Source organism: Panthera tigris, chromosome X (genome assembly GCF_018350195.1).
Source record: "Panthera tigris isolate Pti1 chromosome X, P.tigris_Pti1_mat1.1, whole genome shotgun sequence".
Taxonomy (NCBI): Eukaryota; Metazoa; Chordata; class Mammalia; order Carnivora; family Felidae; genus Panthera; species Panthera tigris.
Window position 1 is genome coordinate 15,863,807 of NC_056677.1, and position 21,898 is coordinate 15,885,704.

Below are 21,898 nucleotides of genomic sequence, written 5' to 3' on the forward strand. Positions count from 1 at the left end.
CTCATCAATCCCTTTGTCCACACTGGGGCCCCTTGTCACGAAGATGTCGCCAACTTTGTTTCTTTACTCTGTGCTACTTAGGGGGCGGGGGCGGGGTTGAAGTCACACCATACCTTGTTGCAAAAGCATCTTCTCCCCTCTCCCTTGATTGGTTGCTGCTGGTTAATCTGTGGCCGAGGTTTACTGAGTTTGCTAGGTAATGGAGAAGGTGAGTTTCTGATTCAGCTTTACTTTTCCTACTTCTGCCTAGAAGTATCTCCATCCTTTTTAAAAAAAAAACTTCACAAATAAGTCAGTCAGAGCAGGACAGATGTCATGTTTTCACTCATATGTGGATCTTGAGAACTTAACAGAAGACCAGGGGAGAAGGGAAGGAAGGAAGAAAAGTTACAAACAGAGAGGGAGGGAAGCAGACCACAAGAGACTCTTAAATACAGAGAACAAACTGAAGGTGGATGGGGGGGTGGGGGAGAGGGGAAAGTGGGTGACGGGCAGGGAGGAGGACGCTTGTTGGGATGAACACTGGGTGTTGTACGTAAGCCAATTTCACAATAAATTATATTCATAAAAAAAGAAAAAAAATACCCTTAGAAGAGAATGAATAAAAAATAAACTTCACAAATGTAGGATTTGTTGGGTAAAATGTGGCCCATATTATGCATCTACATAAATTATTACAATGTAAATATAATAGTTTTTTCCAAGAGAGAAAAAAAGAAAATGTGGCCTCCTAAATACGTATAGCAGTTTTGTCTGTGATAAGATTATGGGTATATATTTTTAATTGAAATTTATATTGAGATAAATGTAGATATACATGGACCTATAAGAAATAATACAGAGAGATCCCATGTACACTTTACCCAGTTTTCCCCAACCCATAAAATTTTAAAACCAGCAAAACCACTAACAGAACAGTGCCTTTTGAGTTGTGTGAAATCAGTAAGAAAGAAAATGTTACCAGGGGATACTGAACCAGGAATGCCAACTTTTTTTCTCAACTTCTGTAAATATATCTGCAGTAAAGCACTTAACACTCTATATTGAATTCTTTGTTTTTGTGAATCTCTTCTCCAACAGCTGATGAGTTTCCTTAGAGGAGGAACTCTGTCATATTATTATCTTTGTCTCCCCAGTGCCGAGAAGAGGATACCTACCATACAGTGGGGGGGAAGGGGAGAGGGCAATGGTATGTGACTTACCAAAACAACTTCTCTTTTATAGTCTTATGCATTGGAGAATTCAAATTCTTCTCAGTCAATAAAAAATGCTATGGATAAGATAAACTTTTGTTCAACCTCCACATGCAAGTTAGATGTTTAGTTCCTAAAAAACATATTCTACTTGTTACTCATTCATTAAACTAATATTTAATGAGTTCTTACTGTGTGCCAAGTAGGATGTTGGGAACTGGGGATACTATGGTGAACGAGACAGACACAGTTCCTGTCCTTATGTTATACTCGAAATTATACAGCAAGCCTTTCTTTTTAGGCTTTAAATCTTACGCACTCAATATTTTCTGAATACACCCACATTACAAATAGGTGTTTTGCAAATAACATGCTTTGCATATTGAGATGATGCCAAAAGTATATCCAAACATGCCTAAAGAGGAAATCAGTTGTGGAATGATCAAGGTCAAGTCAACTGCCTTAGCCTTATGTGCCACAATAAATGTAGCCAGAGAATTAATGCTGCCTACTGAGCTACATTTCCATGTTTAATGTCCAGTTTCCACATCAGACTGTTTGGACCATAAAGGCAGACTCCACGTGTCTTGTTCTCTTGTTCATTGCTATAATTTTAGCATGGGACCTGTGCAATAAACATGTATTGACCAAATAGTTAACCTAACACAATATAAAGCTGTCATACTACTGTGCACATGTATTTCTTTCTTACCATAAGTGGAATGTTCAATATGTTTGGAAAACCTGACTCACAGAGACAGTACTCAGCATTAAGACAGGACATCGACCTAAATTTATTACCCAATTTTAATGCAAGTACTCTCGCCCCCACTTACTGCTGACCCACTAAGGAAATGGCTGCCCTATCTTACAAAGATATGTAAAAAAAAAAATTAAATGTTTGTAGCAAGATTTTTCACATCCAGTCATGAGAAATCAAGTTCTTACCAGATTTTGATTTTAAAAGTTCTGCCTTTGTAAGTGCCGAACTATTTTAAATATCAACAAGTCCTACTCAGGGCTGTAATTCTCATCTGAAATTAAAATAATGTTCTCACAAACTGGCAAGTAACTTCTTCGAGCAGGAGGAGCAACAGTTTTTTATTTTATTACAAATAAGCAGTTCACAGAAATTTCACGGGGAATGTGTATGTACTATTAAGCAGAACACAGAAAACATAAAGAAATAAGGTACCGGGACTTAAAATATTATTTAAAATCCCATCAATTTTACCTTATGATAGTATGTACTCAATACAACTGAACTGAAAATAAACACTTTATGTGTTTGCAAAATGTATAATGCTGTAGTAGTAAAGTACAATTTCCAAATATGAAATTTTGTCTGTCAGATTTTTAAAAAGCCTTTAAAAACAGGATATGCACAAGCTTGCCCTGAGGGGAAAATAAGATGGAACAGAGATTACAAAATCTTTACATATTTTCCACAATAGCATTTTGAAATTGGAAAGAGCAAATAGTTGTGGAAAAAACTGAATAAACCAATTACTAAAAATTCAGTGCACTCATAACTACCTGATGGAAATTTTGAAGCACCTTTTCTCTTGCCTTCTTATATCATAATATGAAATGTATAAATTATATAGGCCTTGATCTTCAGAAACTTAAGCAAACTTCAAGTTATAAGCCAAACTAGCATCAGAAAAAAGAAAAACTGGTATAAAATTTGCTACCATAAGGCCACTGTTTAAAGTTCTTTCATGTACAGACACTATACAATTCAGGTACTTTTTTTTTGTTTTTATTACATAAGCAAAACTTTCAACATATAAACATCTGGATGTAACTCAGTTAAGTTCTCTATGAAACCATGCTCAGAGAAAAACACATCAACAAATAATGCCCTTGTAAGACTTTTTGCAAAAGAAACTGTAGTTAATACAACTTTTACATTGAATACTGTAATTTAAAAGCAAGTGTTAAGTGTAAAAAAGTTGCAGCATTCTGCTACAGAAAAATAAAGTTATGTTATCAAGGAAATTACAGTATTAGTGCTTGAGTGCCAATTCTAACTTCTGATAAAAAGAGATGCTCCCGAATACCATCCTGTAGTGTCGTTTCCGTTTGTAACAATTCCAGATTAGACTGGGGTGGCAATGTTTGTATACCCCTATTGAGAGAAAACAAAAGAAATACAAACTTCAAAAGAAGAGTCAACTATAACATCTGAGCTCGTTTTTTTCACATTGCAATTTCCAAGATGTTTTAATTTTTCTACCACTTATAGCTTAGACCCCCACAAAGGTATGTGGAACCCCAAAGACGCAAAGTAACAACAGAACACAGCAAAGCAGATACCAAATGATAGGTCAGTAGGACAAAGGAAATATATGACACTCAATATGCTGGTATTAGTAAGTTGATGAAAAGGTATTCTGCTATTTGGGCGAGTTTCCCTGGGGATTGTAAAAAAAAAAAAAAAAAAAAAAAGTCAAGACTCTTAAAACTCTGCCCCTCAGGCACAGAGCCCGATGTGACATACACCCAGTCTCAAACTGGTATTTTATCTTTGTCAATATATGGTATATTTAATTCTAAAACAACACAGACTCTTCTGGCTTGGCTGATAGCAGAGAAAGCTATTGCTGGGGGCGGGGAAGCTTTCTTGCTTTTGGATGGTCATCTACAACATACAAAGATGTAAGGCTTCCATAAACACAGGAAAAGGAATTCATAACAACAAGACTGTGATTAAAGAGGGTAATGGACATGGCTTCTATACTGTGATGCTATGCAAAATATGAAATTACCAACCACAAACTGGACAGAACACCATGCAGCTAATAAAAGTGCAAAAATGGTAAATGGCATGTTTTCCTGGGACATTTAAAATATATATTAATACATATATCCTTACCTTTTACTAGGATCTTATATTATTAAAACTGAAAGAAATTTAAAAGTTGATTTATTTTTTGGCATTTACATTAGTATGGCAACATTTAATTCCAAACAAAAACAGTGCTGATAGAAAATTCTTACTCTTCTTTCTGTTTTGGTTAATTGGTGAAATGTTCAAAATACATGCATAGTTTTATTTTTGTCAACATCACTCCTTTAAATAGAGGTATAATTCATCATGTCCCATTTCTTAATTTTCTATAATACAAAAATCATATACATTGATCTTCAAATAAAATATCTGTTGCCTACTAACAACTTTAAAAGGAACTCTTGACTATAATAATTCTTAAAATTTTTTTCAGCTGAAATATCTTGTTTATAAAAATGTACAATTATTCTGAATCACATTCATCCTTGACGTAGCTTCTTCTACACCCACACCATCTCTCAGCTGGATCCCTCCATTCTTCCAATTATGTGAACAGCTATTTTAAGCAGAATGCTGAACTAGAGATATGAGCACCATGCTCATCTAAGTTTTCCTAGGTTGACACTTGCTATCCCTGCAAATGCTCCCTTATTGGTCTCCCTCCATGTCATCTCGTCCCCAGAACCCTGCATACCCACTGCTCACCAAGCCATCATCCTCAACATCACTTTCTCCTCAGGCTAGCAAGATGTCCTACTATTACTACATCACATCCCCAATATTCTACCCAACTTTCAAGACCCTCTATAATTTGCACACTCCTATGTGTATCCAACGGTCTACACTCTACCATCATACATGGATCTTTGGCTGTAGCCCCTTCTATGCCCTCCTCTTGTCTATGACTCAGCTGACCTCCTCTGTAAGAGGAGAGAGTAAAAATCAAAGTGCTTAGCATACTTTCCCTGGCCATTCCTACATACTGATTTTTTCCTCCTCTCTTTAGGCATTTACCATCTGTGAAATTAAGCTCTTCAAAAAGATGGTTGTGTGGAAGAGTTAATACAGCATATCTGACTGCTATCCTTCGAAAGGCTACTTACAAGGTTGGCTGTCAGCCAGGAACTTAGGTTCCTTGGCTGTCAGCCAGGAACTTAGATTTTGGTAGGGTTCTCACCACTGATGAGTGTCCAAACTGTGCAAACAATGTGGTCTATGCTGAACACCTGCTTTCCTTCTGAGAGTCTGGAATTCGGTATGTAACTGGCCGAGGTGCCTATGTGACCAGCCCTCAGTCTCTAACTGAGAAAGCTCTAACGAGCTTTCCTGGTCGGCAACATTTCACATGTGTTACCACAGCTTGTTGCTGGGGGAATTTTTTTTTTAACGTTTATTTATTTTTGAGACAGAGAGAGACAGCGCATGAATGGGGGAGGGTCAGAGAGAGGGAGACACAGAATCTGAAACAGGCTTCAGGCTCTGAGCTGTCAGCACAGAGCCCGACGTGGGGCTCGAACTCACGGACCGCGAGATCATGACCTGAGCCGAAGTCGGCCGCCCAACCGACTGAGCCCCCCAGGCGCCCCAAGTTGGGGGGGGGGGCGGGAATTAAGCACGTCCCGTGTGACTCCACTGGGAGAGGACTCTTGGAAAGTTGCACCTGGTGTCCTCTGGACTTTGCCTGTGTGCCAGTTCCTTCTGCTGATGTGCTGTGCAGCCTTCCACTCTAACACGTCACAGCTGTGAGTGCCACCATATGCTGAGTCCTAGCAATCACAAAACCTGGGGCTGGTCTTGGGGACCCCTGACACAATGGCTACTACCATTCAGTAACTTTTTCTTTCTTTTAAGTTAATTTGAGAGAGAGCGTGTGTGCGCCAGAAGGGAAGGGGCAGAGAGACAGAGACAGAGAGAGAGAGAGAGAGAGAGAGAGAGTGAGAGAGAAAATCCTAAGCAGGCTCCGCATCATCACTGCAAAGCCTGACGTGGGACCCGAACCCAACTGTGAGATCATGACCTGAGTGGAAGTCAAGAGTCAGAAGCTCTGACTGATCCACCCAGGCACCGCTCATTCAATAACTTTTTAGAGCTATAGATGGATGCGTGTGAGTGTGTGTATGTATATATGATTAGATTTGATTCTATTCCACAGGTGTTTTCTAAAAACAGACTAAATGAAAGGCAAAAGGGGAAGATACAAAGACCAATGAGGTACCCTCTGTCCCCAAGGAGCTGACCATCTACTTGGGGAAACAAGAAGGCAAACAGCAACAAGTGAGAGACGAAATGAAACAAGAGCTAAAGAGGTGGCTTTGGTAAGGCTTTACAGTGGGTCTTAAAACGAAAGCGGGGTTTAATAAGAAAACGGTGGGGATCAGAAGGCTATTTCTAGGCAAGAGAACAGCAGGAGCAAAGATACAAATACATGAAAACATATTTTATGTTCCAAAAAGCAGAGGTTCCATGAAGAAATGTGGTTACAAAGGTAGCTTGTTAGGACTGAAGCCGGTGAACAAGTCTGGTCTCTTCTCTTGTAGGCAACAGAATCGTTGCAGAGTTTGCATAAGAGTGACATGATTCAGGCTGTGTTTTGGGAGAATAACTGTGCTAGTAGTGAAGGCACAGAATAAGCAAATTACAGCAGGCAAGGAAACAAGCTAGAGACTCCAAATATTCCAACGACAGATCAGGAATACATAAGAATGTAGCATACGCTAAAGGTGGCATTTTCAATCAGTGGGAAAAGGACAAATTATTTAATAAGTGGTATCAAAAAACTGACTATCCATTGGAAAAAAACAGATTCTAACCTCACGCTGTATCATAAAAATAAATTCTAGAGGGAATAAATATTTATATGTTTTAAAAATTAACCAAAAAACCACTTAAAGGAAACACCATAAGGAATTTTTATAAGCATAAGTATGATATGAAATCTAGAAACCATATAAGCACAAACTCAAACAGACTCATGAACATTTACGAATTTTGTAATGTAAAAGCTACCACAAATAGCTGGCAAACGTAAAATAAATACCAGCAAAATGTATGATAGGTTAATATTCTCAGTAAATTAAGAGTTCTTACAAATCAATAAGAAAAAGTACCATTCTTCAACAGAAACACTGGCAAAGCATAGAAATAAGGAAGCTGAGGGAAGGCATTAATTGGTCAACAGACACCTAAAATATGCTCACATAATTAATAACCAAAGAAAGGCAAATGAGAACTATTTTCTGCTATTAAACTGACAATGGATAATAAAGACTGATAATGTGGAGCACTTGCTAGGGTGTAGGTAAATGGGCCCTTTAATGTACTTCTGGTCAGAGCATAAATGAGTAAAAAAGGTGGACTATGGCAAGGTACCAAAACGTCAATTTGCCCAGTAGTGTTACCAAAAATAAGAAAACCTGTAAGCTATACCAAAGTCATCAACAGAGGCTTGGTTAAGTAAGTCAGCAATTATCAAGCTAGGGTATACCTACCCTTAGGGACATATGAAGACTTTCCAAGGAGCATGTGGGTACAGATAGTTTGGGAAGAATTACTTTCTAGATCTTCAACTTCCCAATGTTCACTTTCCAAAATTAATCTACCTGCACAAGTGGTTAGGGCTGGTCCCTCACCCTCCACTTTATACAAAAAAGACACAAGTTCTCATCCTGAATCTTCCTACTTTGCATTACCTGGGGATCCCCCAAAACAGGGCAGTTGGAGATGTTGCTGATGGTGTCAAGAAAATGAACCCACCCTAACAGCTACTAATAAATAGCATACTTCTGCAAGTCACATGGCTTCCACTTCTTTGCCTTTGTTTAATAAAATTGAAGGAGGACAAAAGAACATTCAAAACAGTTTTTGATGACAGATCACTAGGTGATTTTTTGGCCTATAATTCAGAGTGAGTCCAAAGAATCAAGTGGTGTTGCTATAATAAAAGTCTTTTCATTCTCATCTAGAGAATCATATTAACAAGGTTTCTCAGGACTTACATCAACAAAAAGAAAAAAGAGAGTTAGAATGGATACCTAAAACACTACGTTATTCTACTAGCAATAAGTAGTATTTATATATGAATACATGGGGGCGCCTGGGTGGCTCAGCCAGTTGAGCATCCAACTCTTGATTTCAGCTCAGGTCATCATCCCAGGGTCATGGGATCAAGCCCCATGTTGGGCTCAATGCTGAGCATGGAACCTGCTTAAGCTTCTCTCTCTCTTCCCCTCTGCCCCTCCTCCACTTACACGCACTCTCTTGCTCTCTCTCTCTCTAAAATAAAAATAAATAAATAAAATATGAAGGATATCCAAATTCAAGGGAAAAAAATGACTGATATAAAATTTCTCACATTAAAAGAGGTTGTTTGCATATTTTAAAAAGTTAATTATGTTAGTTATCACATTTATGTGGTGTGCAGAGTCCATGGAAGAGCTTTAAAAGAACAATGTAACAGTTTGCCCCAGGTCATGATCTCACAGTTCATGGGATCGAGCCCCGGGTTGGGCTCTATGCTGACAGTGTGGATTCTCTCTCTCTCCCTCTCTCTGCTCCTCCCCTGCTCATGTGCGCTCTCTCTCTCTCAAAATAAATAAGTAGACATAAAATAAAATAAAATAAAATAAAATAAAATAAAATAAAATAAAATAAAATAAAATAAACGAAGTAATGAATGAATGACAGAAAGACTTGCAATGGCTGCAGCTGGAAGGGGAACCAGGAACCGTGTCTGGTTGGCTGGCTAGCTGTCAGAAGAAACCAGTGGTCTGGGGAGGAGAGTGAATTCGATTTTATTTTCAACAGTGCCACTGAGATATAAACCACACATCATACACTTCACCCATTTAACTGTACAATTCAACGGTTCTTTAGTATATTCACAGAGTTGTGCCACCATCAGTCACTACCATCAGTGTTAAGAGTATCTTCTCACCCACAAAGACTCCCCATACCTGTTAGCAGGCACACACACACACACGCCTCCATTTTTCCTTAACCCCCCAGTCTCTGGCAACCACTAATCCACTTTCTCTATGGCTCAGCGTATTCTGAGTATCTCACGTAGATGGAATCACACAATATGAGGTCTTTTGTGACTGACTTCTGTCACTTAGCATCATGTTTTTAAGGGTCACCCATGCTGTAGTTTGTGCCAGTGAAAGTTTGATTTTGAACATGCTGAATTGGAGGTACCTTCAAGAGGCACCTTGGAGGCGGCTGGACTTCTGGGGCTCTAGAGAGTGATGAGGGATAAAGTCATCACCAGAGGTAACAGCTGGAACCCTGGGAAGAGGTGAGGACAGTCAAGGCAAGTAGAAGGAATAAACAAAGAGAAGAAAGAATAGAATGCTAGAGAATGCTCATATTTTTTTAAGGATGCATAGAAGAAGGGAAACCACCAAATAAGACAAAGAAGTCATAGAGAGAGAGAGTGAAACTGGAGGCTCCAGAGGTCACAAATGTCTGAGGGCGATGATGGCACACTTCAAGTCCAGGGACACAGTGGGTGTAGAACGGATTCTTGGTGATCTACCTGATCTTGGCTCCCATTCTGTCTTTGTACCCCGTGACTTTCAAGGGTTTCTTCAACCCCAAGAGCCACAGATCCCAGTCTCTAACTTCCTTCTTGCAGTGTCTTTACAATCTCTCCCTTCTCCCTTTCCTATCCACGGGCCGAGTGCTGGTAGGCACCTCGCTGACAGGCACCCTGAGGACTGCGAGAGAATCTGTGATGCTAAAGAGGTCCAGGTCTCCCTGACTAAACACTCAACCGCTAGCATTTTTTCAGAGGCAATGTTCTCAGAGGTGGCTTCATGAATTTTTACTACGTTCTTTGTCCTACTCCCCCAAGAATTTCTGAAAACTTTGTGATGAGCAGAGGATCTTTAAAGGGGGGCACTTGTGAATGGCTGTGAACAGACCAGCCTTACTCCAGGTGGTAACAGACATTCCTCCCACCCCCTCATCGTCTAGCCCAGGCACAGAATCTGAGAGAAAGGAGACACAATAAAAGACCATGTGGGTGCCAGAATGGGATTAATAATGATAAGCACCAGATAAATTAGGAGGAAGCATTTCAGTTCTGTACTTCTTAATGCTGCTTGGGAATCCTGCTACTTTGTAGGCAGCTGGGGAGCCACAATCAGTCTTGTGAAGTGGGACAAGAAATATTAGGAGCACATCTAGGATCTCCCCCACTCCTTCCTGAGACCGTTTGGTGTTGGAGAGAGGAAGCACGTGAATGATGGCACAGTGACTGGACCGCACTACAGATGAGCACCACAAGACTTCCAAGTCATGAATGATCAGCCCAGGCATTTCACCATGGCTAGGGAGGGAGCAGTCCAGACAAGGTCAGTCTGAACCTTCCTGGTGGACTGTCAGGCATGTATGGGTGTGTAGGTTCAGATCTGGTTTCAGGCTAGAGCAGCCCCAGGGCACCTAGATTAATTAACTGGTGATGAATCTTTAATTCATCTAGGTGGTGATCTAATAACAATAAAAAGAATGAATTCTCGGGGCACCTGGGTGGCGCAGTGGGTTAAGCGTCCGACTTCAGCCAGGTCACGATCTCGCGGTCCGTGAATTCGAGCCCCGCGTCGGGCTCTGGGCTGATGGCTCGGAGCCTGGAGCCTGTTTCCGATTCTGTGTCTCCCTCTCTCTCTGCCCCTCCCCCGTTCATGCTCTGTCTCTCTCTGTCCCAAAAATAAATAAAAAACGTTGAAAAAAATTAAAAAAAAAAAAAAGAATGAATTCTCTTTTAGGGCAAAAAGCAAAAAAAAGCAGTGTACAGATGGTGCCCAGACTATGGCTTCTTTCCAGGACAGGACCTTCAAAGCTCCCTCCGAAGCAGAAGCTTGAGATGAAAAGTGATATAAGTGGCATCTCACACTCAGTAACTCCATTTGAGCAAAAGTGGCCCTAATTGAAGGGAAAGCGGAAGCAAGCAAGACTGGAAAAAAAAAAAAAAAAAAGACTCCAAGCCTTCACACCTCTTTTCTTCAGGGCATAAAGGTTGAGGGAAAATGAAGTAATAGGTCTAAGTCATCAGTTTACATACATGGAGTGGGGTTTCAGAGCAGCACCATACTACTGGGACAGCCCAAAGGCCAGGTAAGCCTTAAGTGCCTTAGTTCAGACCGTGGCAGAAACAGAGAAGGTGCAATGCCTCATTCCTTATCCTAAAGGGTAGGAGAATGTGGAACTCAATTGTTAAGTAGGATGCTAATCATATGGCATGTACCTCATTTCATGCCATACTTGGAGAGCTGGGCTGTTCAAACACAAATCGACAAAACAGCCTGTTTATGCCTTGCTTGTAGGTACTGACAGTAGCCAGAATGTAAAAGCCCATGTCAAAGCTACACTACAAAGACAAAGTAGCATCCAGAAGGACAGGCGTAAGAAAAAGAGCTGTAGACAGTGAATGTCACAAAATGCAGTGTGTTGGGACTACTTCTAAAGCCCTCAGATGGCAGTGAAAGACAAAGGAGGGCAGGCTAGACCTGCACCGGATGTTACCTGTAACTGCTACATTTTAGAGGATGTAAAACGCCTAGCCCCTAAAGACTAGAGACTCATAGCAGCTTGTGGCCTCCTCTAGGACACATTTCTTAGGTCCTCAGATGAAGGCTTGATGTCTGGTTTCTATTTGCTGTTAAGTGAGACTGGTGGTCCATGTGGTCTGGAAGAACTGGGTGGTCAATAGGAAGCTGGCACGGTGAGGCTAAGAAAAGAATGACTAAACAGCACAAGTTCAATGAGCACATAGAAACTGCAGGCTGAGGCAGATGGTCAAGCCCTCAGGAGTCCCGAGTTATCTAAAAACTAAAACTAAAAATGGAGTCAGAGGAAGCTAACAGAGAGCCAACAGAAAAGAACACACAACATGTGCCCGAATCCCAACCTTGCAACTGAGGAAAAGGCTTGCCTCAACCTTCCTCCTTGAGTGGAAATCAATGACTTGCTTCCCCGTCAACAGCCAGGCTGCCATCTGTGAATGAGGACAAATGCCTAGAAGATCTGTTGCAAAGAAACTTGCCACACGAGTCAGGAAGAAAAGCAGCACCTCGGTCTAACAGTAGGGAAGCGTACAAGAGGCGAAATGTGTCCAGTTACACTCATGTTCTCAAGGAACAGATGGCTTTCATAACCTCAGTGACATCAAGAGTGACACGCATGGTGAAATGCGAAACTTCACCTACGGTATCCAGTTGAAATCGGGGGGTGGGCGGTGAGAGAAGTTACAGAAAGTATTATAGTTAATGCTAAAGCTTAAAAAAACACAAACGGGGGGGCGCCTGGGTGGCTCAGTTGGTTGAGCATCTGAATTTGGCTCAGGTCATGATCTCACGGCTCGTGAGTTCGAGCCCCACGTCGGGCTCTGTGCTGACGGCTCCGAGCCTGGAGCCTATTTCCGATTCTGTGTCTCCCTCTCTCTCTGCCCCTAACCCACTCGCATTCTGTCTCTGTCTCTCTCAAAAACAAATGAACATTAAAAAAAATTTTTTTAAATAAATAAATTAAAAAAGCCCACACAAACGGTTGTCAATTCCGTTCTACTAGTCCATCTTCTGAAAAACAAGTTTTACTAAAATCACTAAGCGAGCTCAGGGTAAAGGCTTCACAAGTATGAATAATTAAGGAAACACTTATGGTTAGAAAATTTATAAAACCACCATTGGACTATATGATAGCAACACTGGATACACATACATTTCTCAAAGAAAACACAGCCCCAAGTGAACAAAACTGAGTCAGAAAGTTGGCAAGCATGCCTCACTTAACTGATGTAATGTTATTGCTCTCATTTAAAATATCCAGAAGGTAACTTCAGATCATTTTTATGCTGCATTTTGAAATATCAAGATGACAAATTTAAGTAAAATCAATCCACAACTAAAAGAACAAAATTCAAATTATCGAGAAACTTTTTATTAACATTAAGAGTTAGCACATGTGGCAATGGTTGCCAGGCATTACGAATGCAATTACTGCCACCGAATTGTACACTTAAAAATGGTTAAAATGGCAAACTTTATATGCATTTTATCACAATAAGAAACACATGAACGGGGGGAGAAGAAGAGTTAGTATGTTTTGCAATCGTGTGTCCTTTTTATACAGTCAGTTCAATATCCTTTGGTACTTAGATAATTCACATTGTAGAAGCTAAAATACACCGGTTAAACGTTTTTTACCTGAATTTCCAATTCAAACATTAATCATACAACAGAAATTCCAAAGTAAAAAGCTCAAACAGCTGACATATTCACAGCATTTGGGGCATAACAGCAAAAAGCATTTTAACATTAGACAGTCTCACAACTCTATCACCATCACTCTTTGAACTTTTTCTTCAACTATCATGCAATAACATTTGTGAAATCTAGGTTGTAACTTAGGTCAAAATTAAACTAAAAAAAACCATTTGATCTATTAAACATAGATGATTTAGGAGTTCAAAAGTCACTCTACATTTTTAAAAGATCATAATGCAACTAACCTTTTTTTTCCTCAGTAATTTTTCTCTGAATTTATTAGTGATAAATCCCCTTGGGCCAGCAAATCGTAAACGCTGATATTTAGCTTGAATGTATAAGCTCTTCTGTACTAGGCCTGATTTATAATGGGACTGGAATCTGCCACCTCTAAAGTTGGTCTGTAAAGAAAAAAAAAAATGAAGTGTAAAAACTACAGCTTCCAAATCTATTAGTGTAAGAAATGGGAAAATGTCCGGTACTCTTGATTCTAGGCACCACGTATATTAAAAAGGAAGAGGTTACTGATGGTAATAAAGTATGTTTACCTCAAACTAGCCTCCTAGTTTAGTTTATATAATGATTTTTTTAAATTTACATAAAAGCAATTTTTAAAACTAAGTTAAAAGTTTTGAAATTCTTGGGGCATCTGGGTGGCTCAATTGGTTAAGTGTCCGACGACTTCGGCTCAGGTCATGATCTCACAGTTCGTGAGTTTGAGCCCCGGGATGGGCTCTGTGCTGACAGCTCAGAGCCTGGCGCCTGCTTTGGATTCTGTGTCTTCCTCTCTCTCTGCCCCTCCCCCGACTCGCACTCTGTCTCTCTCTCAAAAATAAACAAACATAAAAAAGTTGAAATTCTTGAAATTTATCATGTAAAAAAGTACCACTTTCAAAACCTTATCTAATGTGCTAAAATTATCCTTCTGGGGGCACCTGGCTGGCTCAGTCAGTTAAGCATCCAACTTCAGGTCAGGTCATAATCTCACGGTTCAAGGGTACAAGTCCCACATTGGGCTCTACACTGACAGTGCAGAGCCTGCTTGGGATTTTCTCTCCTTCTCTCTCTGCCTCTCTCTCTCTCTCTCTCTCTGTGACCAAATAAATAAATAAAAACTTAAAAAAAAAAAGCTTCTAGGGGTGTTTGGGTATCTCAGTTAAGCATCCAACTTTGGCTCAGGGCATAATCTCACAGTTCAAGGGTACAAGCCCCACACTGGGCTCTGTGCTGAGAGCTCAGAGCCTGGAGCCTGCTTCAGATTCTGTGTCTCCCTCTCTCTCTGGCCCTCCCTGTCTCTTTCTCTCTCAAAAATAAACAAAACATTTAAAAAAGGCTTCTAAAATTATCCTTCTGATTCAGAGTGTAATATATCAAATCCCCAATTGGGGGAGGACATTAAGTATCAACATCTATTTAAGAATCAAAAACTCTCTAGGGGTGCCTAGGGGGCTCAGTGGGTTGGGCGTCCAACTCTTGATTTTGGCTCGGGTCATGATCTCACTATTCATGAGACTGAACCCCATGTGAGGCTTGGTGCCGCTTGAGATTCTCTCTTCCTCTCTCTTCCCCTCTCCAGCTTTCTCTCTCTCTCTCTCTCTCTCATCTCAAAATAAATAAACTTTAAAGAAAAAAAAAAGAATAAAAAAACTCTCTTTATTCCTGTCAGTACCTTCAAAAGTCAATCTTTCTTTACCATAAAAATCCCATTACAGCAAATGTTTTCATGGTAAGAGTTTACACTGAAAAAGACCATTTCCTGATCTGCATACTGCCCAGTATTATAAGACACATAAGAGGACAAGGAATATTTGTTTGATTTCCCTGTGGTGAATGTACAAATGGTATATTATAACAGAATAATTATCAAACCCAAATATAACCCCGTTTCCACAATTAATGAACAAATGGGTATGTTGTGCATAATGAAGCATATTACTTTATTTAAAAAAGCATTTATGCCAGGCCTATTTTCCAATTATTTTCTTAAGCCTACAGAAAATTCAGGTAAAAAAGAATTATAATGAGACACAACTCTTTCATTAAAACTATCTGCACAAACTTAACATATAAGAGCTAATCTTGAAATTTACACTGTCCGTTTTTACATATCTAACAAAGTGATTACTATCTGGCTTTGAATTAGTCTAACTCCTGTAAAAAACAAATTTTCATGAAATGGTTCCTTTTCTTAGAAAGGATTACTTCTCTCTATTTTACTGTAAAGAATTTTGAATTTCTAAACAATCCTGTAACATTACACAGCTTTAAACGATTGGTCAAAAGGTTTTTATTGCATATATTTTGGAAAACATTTAAAAATAATTAACATTTAAGAATTTCCCTTAAGAAGAAAGGGTAACAGGAAATAGGCCTTGCAACAATCTTAGAAAAATACTACAATCAACTATATCTGACCAATGAGAAGAAAAACATGTAGGAAGCCTAGGAAGCACTCATATGGGAAAGCCCAGTTATACTGCCTCGAAGTTAAACAGACATCACATTTTCAGTTGGTTTTATGGCTCATTAGTCAAGATACTAAAAGATGGTGTAAAACATGTTTATATATTCTATGGCCACTGCCATAGAATATTTTTGAAAAAACCTAATGTCACCTGTTTTTAGGTACATGAAACACTGGCTAAAAATGTTACCTACACAATGCTTTCAAATTGTGTTACTGCAAATGAAAACAATCTTTGGACATCTAGAATTATGCCTCTCAACAAGCCAGGCATTAAAAGAGGACCACTCATAACTACCTCCTAGTCTATGGTTTGGGGACAGTTTATACTACCTTTATGCTAATATTAACTTCCTCCGAATGAGCTAACCAGTCTATCAGGTCTGCCTGCTACTTTCACCAAAAAACCTAGATTATTTTCCTTTCTTTCAAGGGGGAGGGGAAAAGACGCTATAGAGTTAAAAATATTAATGATGTACCTATTACATAAGCAGGAAATTTAGTCAGAATGGATTTAAAAAGCATGTCAACTTCTGAGAACAAGGAGAGAAATACAGCACTTCACACTATAATTCTTATTCCATATATCTGTGTGATGAAGTGTTCTGAATAATCAAACAATCACATTAGACATAGCTGTACAAATCATTAGAATGTGATGAAATAGGCTTGAACAAAGCTTGCTGGACCAGAATCTTTCTGAGATGATGCAGAAGGCCTCTGAGGGTTGTACACCTATGGGCAGGATTTTTCAGTCTGTGAACCTTGGAGAAGGTTCACAGAGCTATGCATTTACACCTTAGAGGTAAAGGGGCAGGCGTAAAGGGAAGGTCTTGAACCTTGTCTGCCTCCTCATCTAGAGCCACCTCATCTGTGTCTGTTTTATACATTTGTGTTTTCCATGTAATATGTGAAAAAGGATTCCACTGGTAAAAAAAAAAAAAAAAAAAAAATTGAAAATCAAGTTCCGAGGAAAAAGGTTACCATTAAACTGATTACAGTTAACTATAAATGTATGTCCAGGAATCTTAGTGTATAGTCACTATTTGAAATATCACAAAAGCAGCTTTTAATTTACTAACACTTAGAACATTATGTTCAAAGCATAAACCCAAAGCTAGAATTAAATGGAAAATAACACTTAATACCTTAAATGGTCTTCTAAAGCTTGTTGTGTTTTGACGGTTTCCCTCAGCTCCAAAGGGTTTGTGAGTAATGACGTCTTTTTCCTGCATGGTATAATTCTGCATGAAAAAAGCAGGAGTATGGGTTAATATACTTAAAAGTTTATTTTTAAAATTTCATCTTACCATTTAAAAAATACGAGTTTTGGGGGTGCCTGGGTGGCTCAATTGGTTAAGTGCCCAATTCTTGATTTTTGTTCAGGTCATGATCTCAAGATTTGTAAGATGGAGGCCTGCATAGAGCTCTGTGCTGACAGCTTGGAACCTGCTTGGGGTGCTCTCTCTCTCTCTCTCTCTGTCCCTCCCCTGCTCACTCTCTCTCTCTCTCTCAACAAAAAAAAAAGCATTAAAAAAAATTCAAGCTTTGGGCAGAGGACTTGAATGCACATTTTTCCAAAGAAGACATCCAGATGGCAAACAGACACATGAAATGATGCTCAACATCACTCATCATTAGGGAAATGCAATTCAAAACTACAATGATATATGATATCACACCTGTCAGACTGGCTAACATTAACAACACAAGAAACAACAAGTGTTGGCAAGGATATGGAGAAAAAGGAACCCTCGTGCGCTGTTTGTGGGAACGTAAATTGGTGTAGTCACTGTGTAAAACAGTATGGAGATTCCTCCAAAAATGAAAAATAGAAATACCATATAATCTAGTGATTCCAACACTAGGTATTTGCCCAAAGAAAATGAAAATACTAGTTCAAAAAGAGATATATGCACCCCAGTTTATTATAGCGTTATTTACAATAGCCAAGATATGGAAGCAACCTAAGTGTCCATCGATAGGTGAGTGGATAAAGAAATGTGGTCTATATACGATGGAATATTACATGGCCATAAAAAAGAATGAGATCTTGCCATTTGTGACAACATGGATGGACTTAGAGGGTATTATAATAAGTGAAATGAGTCAGAGAGAGAGGCAAATACCTTATGATTTCACTTATACGTGGAATATAAAAAAAATGAATAAACAAAAAAAAGCAGAAAAAGACCCATGGAAACAGAGAACAAACTGATGGCTGCTAGAGGAGAGGGGGTGAGGAGATAGGCAAAATGGATGAAAGGGAATGGGAGATACAGGCTTCCACTTATGGAATGACTAAGTCACAGAGATGACTGTGCATAGGGAGTATTGTCAATGGTATGGCAATAATGTTGTATGGGGACAGATGGTGGCTACACTTTTGAACATAGCATAACATACAGATTTGTTGAATTACTGTGTTGTCCACCTGAAACTAATTTAACACTATGTCAACGTACTTCGATAAAAATATTTTTAAAAATTTTTAAATAAAAAGTGTTTTTTAAATGAAGATTTAAAATATTTATTTATATTTGAGAGAGAAAGAGAGAGAGAGAAAGAAGGAGAGAAAGAGAGAGAGCACAAGCAGGGGAGGGGCAGAGAGAGGGAGACAGAATCTGAAGCAGGCTCCAGGCTCTGAACTGTCAGCACAGAGGCCGATGCCGGGCTCAAACGCACAAGCTGTGAGATCATGACCTGAGCTGAAGCTGGATGCTCAACGAACTGAGCCACCCAGGTGCCCCCAAAACACACATTTTAAATGTATAGGATTGAGAACACAAAACATGTAGCACATACTTTAGCTGTAGGAACATATACATATCTTCCTTCACATAACCCATGCTAGCCTGTGAGGGCCTAGTTTAATTTACGAATGTGAGAACAATTTAAAAAATACTCCTATATAACACAACGCATAGCTTTTAGAAAAATGACCATACATTTAGTATTTATTCAGGCATCCAGAAGAGAACCAAATCCATTATTATCTGGAGTTGCTACAGAGTTCCCACTGCCTAAGAAGAAAACAAATTCTCAACACTATAGGAGGCAAGTTTTGCTGACCCAGATAACTGATTTGAGGTGATGCTCCTACCATGATTAGGAAAGTATCAAAAGTCAAAATGTTAAAATGGTACTGCAAAGAACTGGAATCCTTTAATGGGAACAGAAACAACGGGGCCCATTCTGAAGTTTCTTTTCTTCCAAAATCAAGTCTTATAACCTTCTTTTTTAAAAAAAAATTTTTTTTAACGTTTATTTATTTTTGAGACAGAGAGAGACAGAGCATGAACGGGGGAGGGGCAGAGAGAGAGGGAGGTACAGAATCGGAAGCAGGCTCCAGGCTCTGAGCCATCAGCCCAGAGCCTGACGCGGGGCTCGAACTCGCAGACCGTGAGATCGTGACCTGAGCTGAAGTCGGACACTTAACCGACTGAGCCACCCAGGCGCCCCATAACCTTCTTTTAAAAAAAATTTTTTTTAATGCTTATTTATTTTTGAGAGAGAGAGAGAGAGAGAGAGAGCGAGCGAGCACACACGAGCCAGTGGGGGAGGGGCAGAGAGAGAGGGAGACACAGAATCGGAAACAGGCTCCAGGCTCTGAGCTGTCAGCATAGAGCCCGACATGGGGCTTCAACTCACAAACAGTGAGATCATGACCTGAGCCAAAGTCCGACGCTCAACTGACTGAGCCACCCAGGAGCCCCAAGTCTTATAACCTTCTATTTATTCCATTGGCTATTCCATTTGCTGTACTTCTCACAAACCTTCCTCTTTCACACCTTTATCTCTTCCTCCAGTTTCATATAAAAGTCTTTTCACAGCATTCATCATGAATTTATATCAAGTCCATGAATCTGAATAAGTGCATAATCATACATATAATGAGATGAGACTTTGGGGGACCCTGGTAGGGAGGGGTGTATTTTGCAAGTGAAAGGATGTGAATCATTGGGGCTCAGCAGAAGGACTGTACCAAACAGCTTCTGATCAGGCTCCTAATGCTCCCCACCTTCTAGTATCCAGGCCCCTATGTCATTCCCTTCCTTTGAGTGTGAGCTGGACCTAGTGACTTGTGTCTTACAAATGGCCTTATGACAGAAGTGACAGAACATCACTTCTGAGATTACATCACAAACAGACTCTGGCTTCCAACTTCCTAGCTATCGCTTGCTCTCATTTCAAAAGCCAGCTGACATTTTTTAAAAATGTTTATTTACTTTTGAGAGAGAGAGGGAGAGGGAGAGAGAGAGAGAGAGAGAGAGAGTGCAAGTTGGTGAAGGGCAGAGACAGGAGATACAGAATCCAAAGCAGGCTCCAGGCTCCGAGCTGTCAGCACAGAGATCGATGTGGGGCTCAAACCCACAGACCATGAGATCATGACCTGAGCCGAAGTCAGACGCTTAACCAACTGAGCCACCCAGGCGTCCCATCCATCTGACATTTTTTAAACTGCCTTATGAAGAGGCAAATCTTTAGAGACAGAAAACAGATGAGTGGTCAACCAGGGGTGGGAACAGGGAATAACTAAAAAAGCACAAGGGCTATTTCTGGGGTCATGAAATGTTATAAAACTGGATTATGGTGATGGTTACACATCTTGGTAAATTTATGAAAAAAAAACATTAAATTTTATACCTAAAATGGGTAAAAGTTTTATGGTATGTAATTATACCTTAATAAAGTTGTACCCAAAAAATCTTGAGAAAGCTAGTACTATAATAAATGAAATAAAATCCTACTAAATCAGAGATAACTATTTCTTCTCTCATAATAAGTATAAGATTCAGAAGAACACTAACAATGAACAACAGAATTGTAACACGTACTCAATGAACAGTTAGAAACATGGAAGAATACTGGTGGTCTCTCTATATACACATATATGTGAGGAGAATGGAGTGTACCAAAATGAAAAATTCGGAGCTGCATTCTTACCATGTGCGGTTTCTGAATAAATTTTCTAAAATTTGATTTTGTAAAACCTATAGGTTTTTGGAATTCATCAACATGAATATTCTTCAACCCTGAAAAACTGGAATGCTCATCATTCCTAATAAAATGAAAGAGAGAAAATAACGTTTTATTAGTTTACCTTTATCTAACAAATAAAAAAGAGAAATTAAATTGCCCCCTTCAGAGACAATCAAAGCAGCAAAACAGTTAAAAAGAAACAAAACAAGAAAACAAAACAAACCAAAAAAACACTCAAAGACTCCAAGATCTATCACCACTAAAATTACAAATGATAGTTATCAGGGCTAAAACCTTTATTTTTCAACAAACATTATTGAGCTAAGCTGAAAGTCAGCAATAGGGGGAAACAGTATTCCTTGGACCAAGGTTCTCACTCTGGGGTCCAAGGACAGGTGTCCTGGGGGTTGTCATCCCCTGAAACCATACGTAGAATGTGTGTTTTCTGAGGGACGATAACCACTGCTCTTGAGGCTCTGGCAGGACTAGATGCCCCCTTCCTGATAGGCTCTTATTCATGAAAGCACCAGAGACAAACAGTGTGACTGGCTCGGGTCCCCTATTGGCAGAGCTGAGACTTCTGACACTGCTGGGCCACAGAAGCGAAGGACAGCTCCCTTCTCCTGTCGTCACCATGTCCAGAGGCCACCAAAGCCTCTTCTCAGGCTGCCCGACCTGGGACGGAAGGTCCTTCCTTGGGCTTGCCCTCTGACCCTGGGGCCTCATTTTCACAGCCCTCCGGCAGTCCTCTCCTTGTCACGTCCCACATCTCCCCACAGTGTTCCTCAGACGCTTCCTGCTCTGTGGTGAACGAACTGCTCACTGTCTCGGCCTGCTTCAATCCCTTCCATGGGCCCCCCCACTGAACGTCAGGTTAAAATCCATACTCCTCATCATGATCTTCAAGGCCCTGCCTGCTGTGGCCCTTGCTATCTCACCAGCTGCTGTGTTCCAGTCTCCCCAACATGCACACCGAGCACGGGGAACATTTAGCGACACACAGTTCCTAACACACCACCATCTCTCCTGCTCCCGCAAGTCTGCAGGAATAATTCCTTCCATTGTAATTTCCTCCCACTTAGGTCAACTTCAAGATTTAGCTCCACCTGCACTGTCCCAGGAAGGCTTTTCCAGACCTCCCTGAGGCGGACTCGTACCCCTGCTACGTGCACACGTAGCATTTGGGAGTCTTCCCACATATCGC

The 21,898-nt window shown here is 40.0% G+C and overlaps 1 protein-coding gene across 10 annotated transcripts in view; it reads right to left on the reverse strand.

The window, feature by feature from the left end:
• Positions 1-550: 550 nt before the first annotated feature.
• The window catches only part of BCLAF3 (BCLAF1 and THRAP3 family member 3), a 59,002-nt gene continuing 37,654 nt past the window's right edge, over positions 551-21,898 (reverse strand). For 9 of the 10 annotated variants that reach the window (XM_042975323.1, XM_042975324.1, XM_042975322.1 and 6 more), the window contains 4 exons: positions 20,659-20,773; positions 16,860-16,955; positions 13,493-13,648; positions 10,708-11,980 (listed from right to left, as the gene is read on the reverse strand). In XM_042975323.1, coding sequence (XP_042831257.1) covers positions 11,843-11,980; positions 13,493-13,648; positions 16,860-16,955; positions 20,659-20,773 — 505 coding nt within the window. In that variant the 3' untranslated portion in view covers positions 10,708-11,842. Of the gene's footprint in view, positions 3,325-10,707; positions 11,981-13,492; positions 13,649-16,859; positions 16,956-20,658; positions 20,774-21,898 lie in introns of those variants that run through there. The other variant, XM_042975328.1, reaches the window with a different exon arrangement.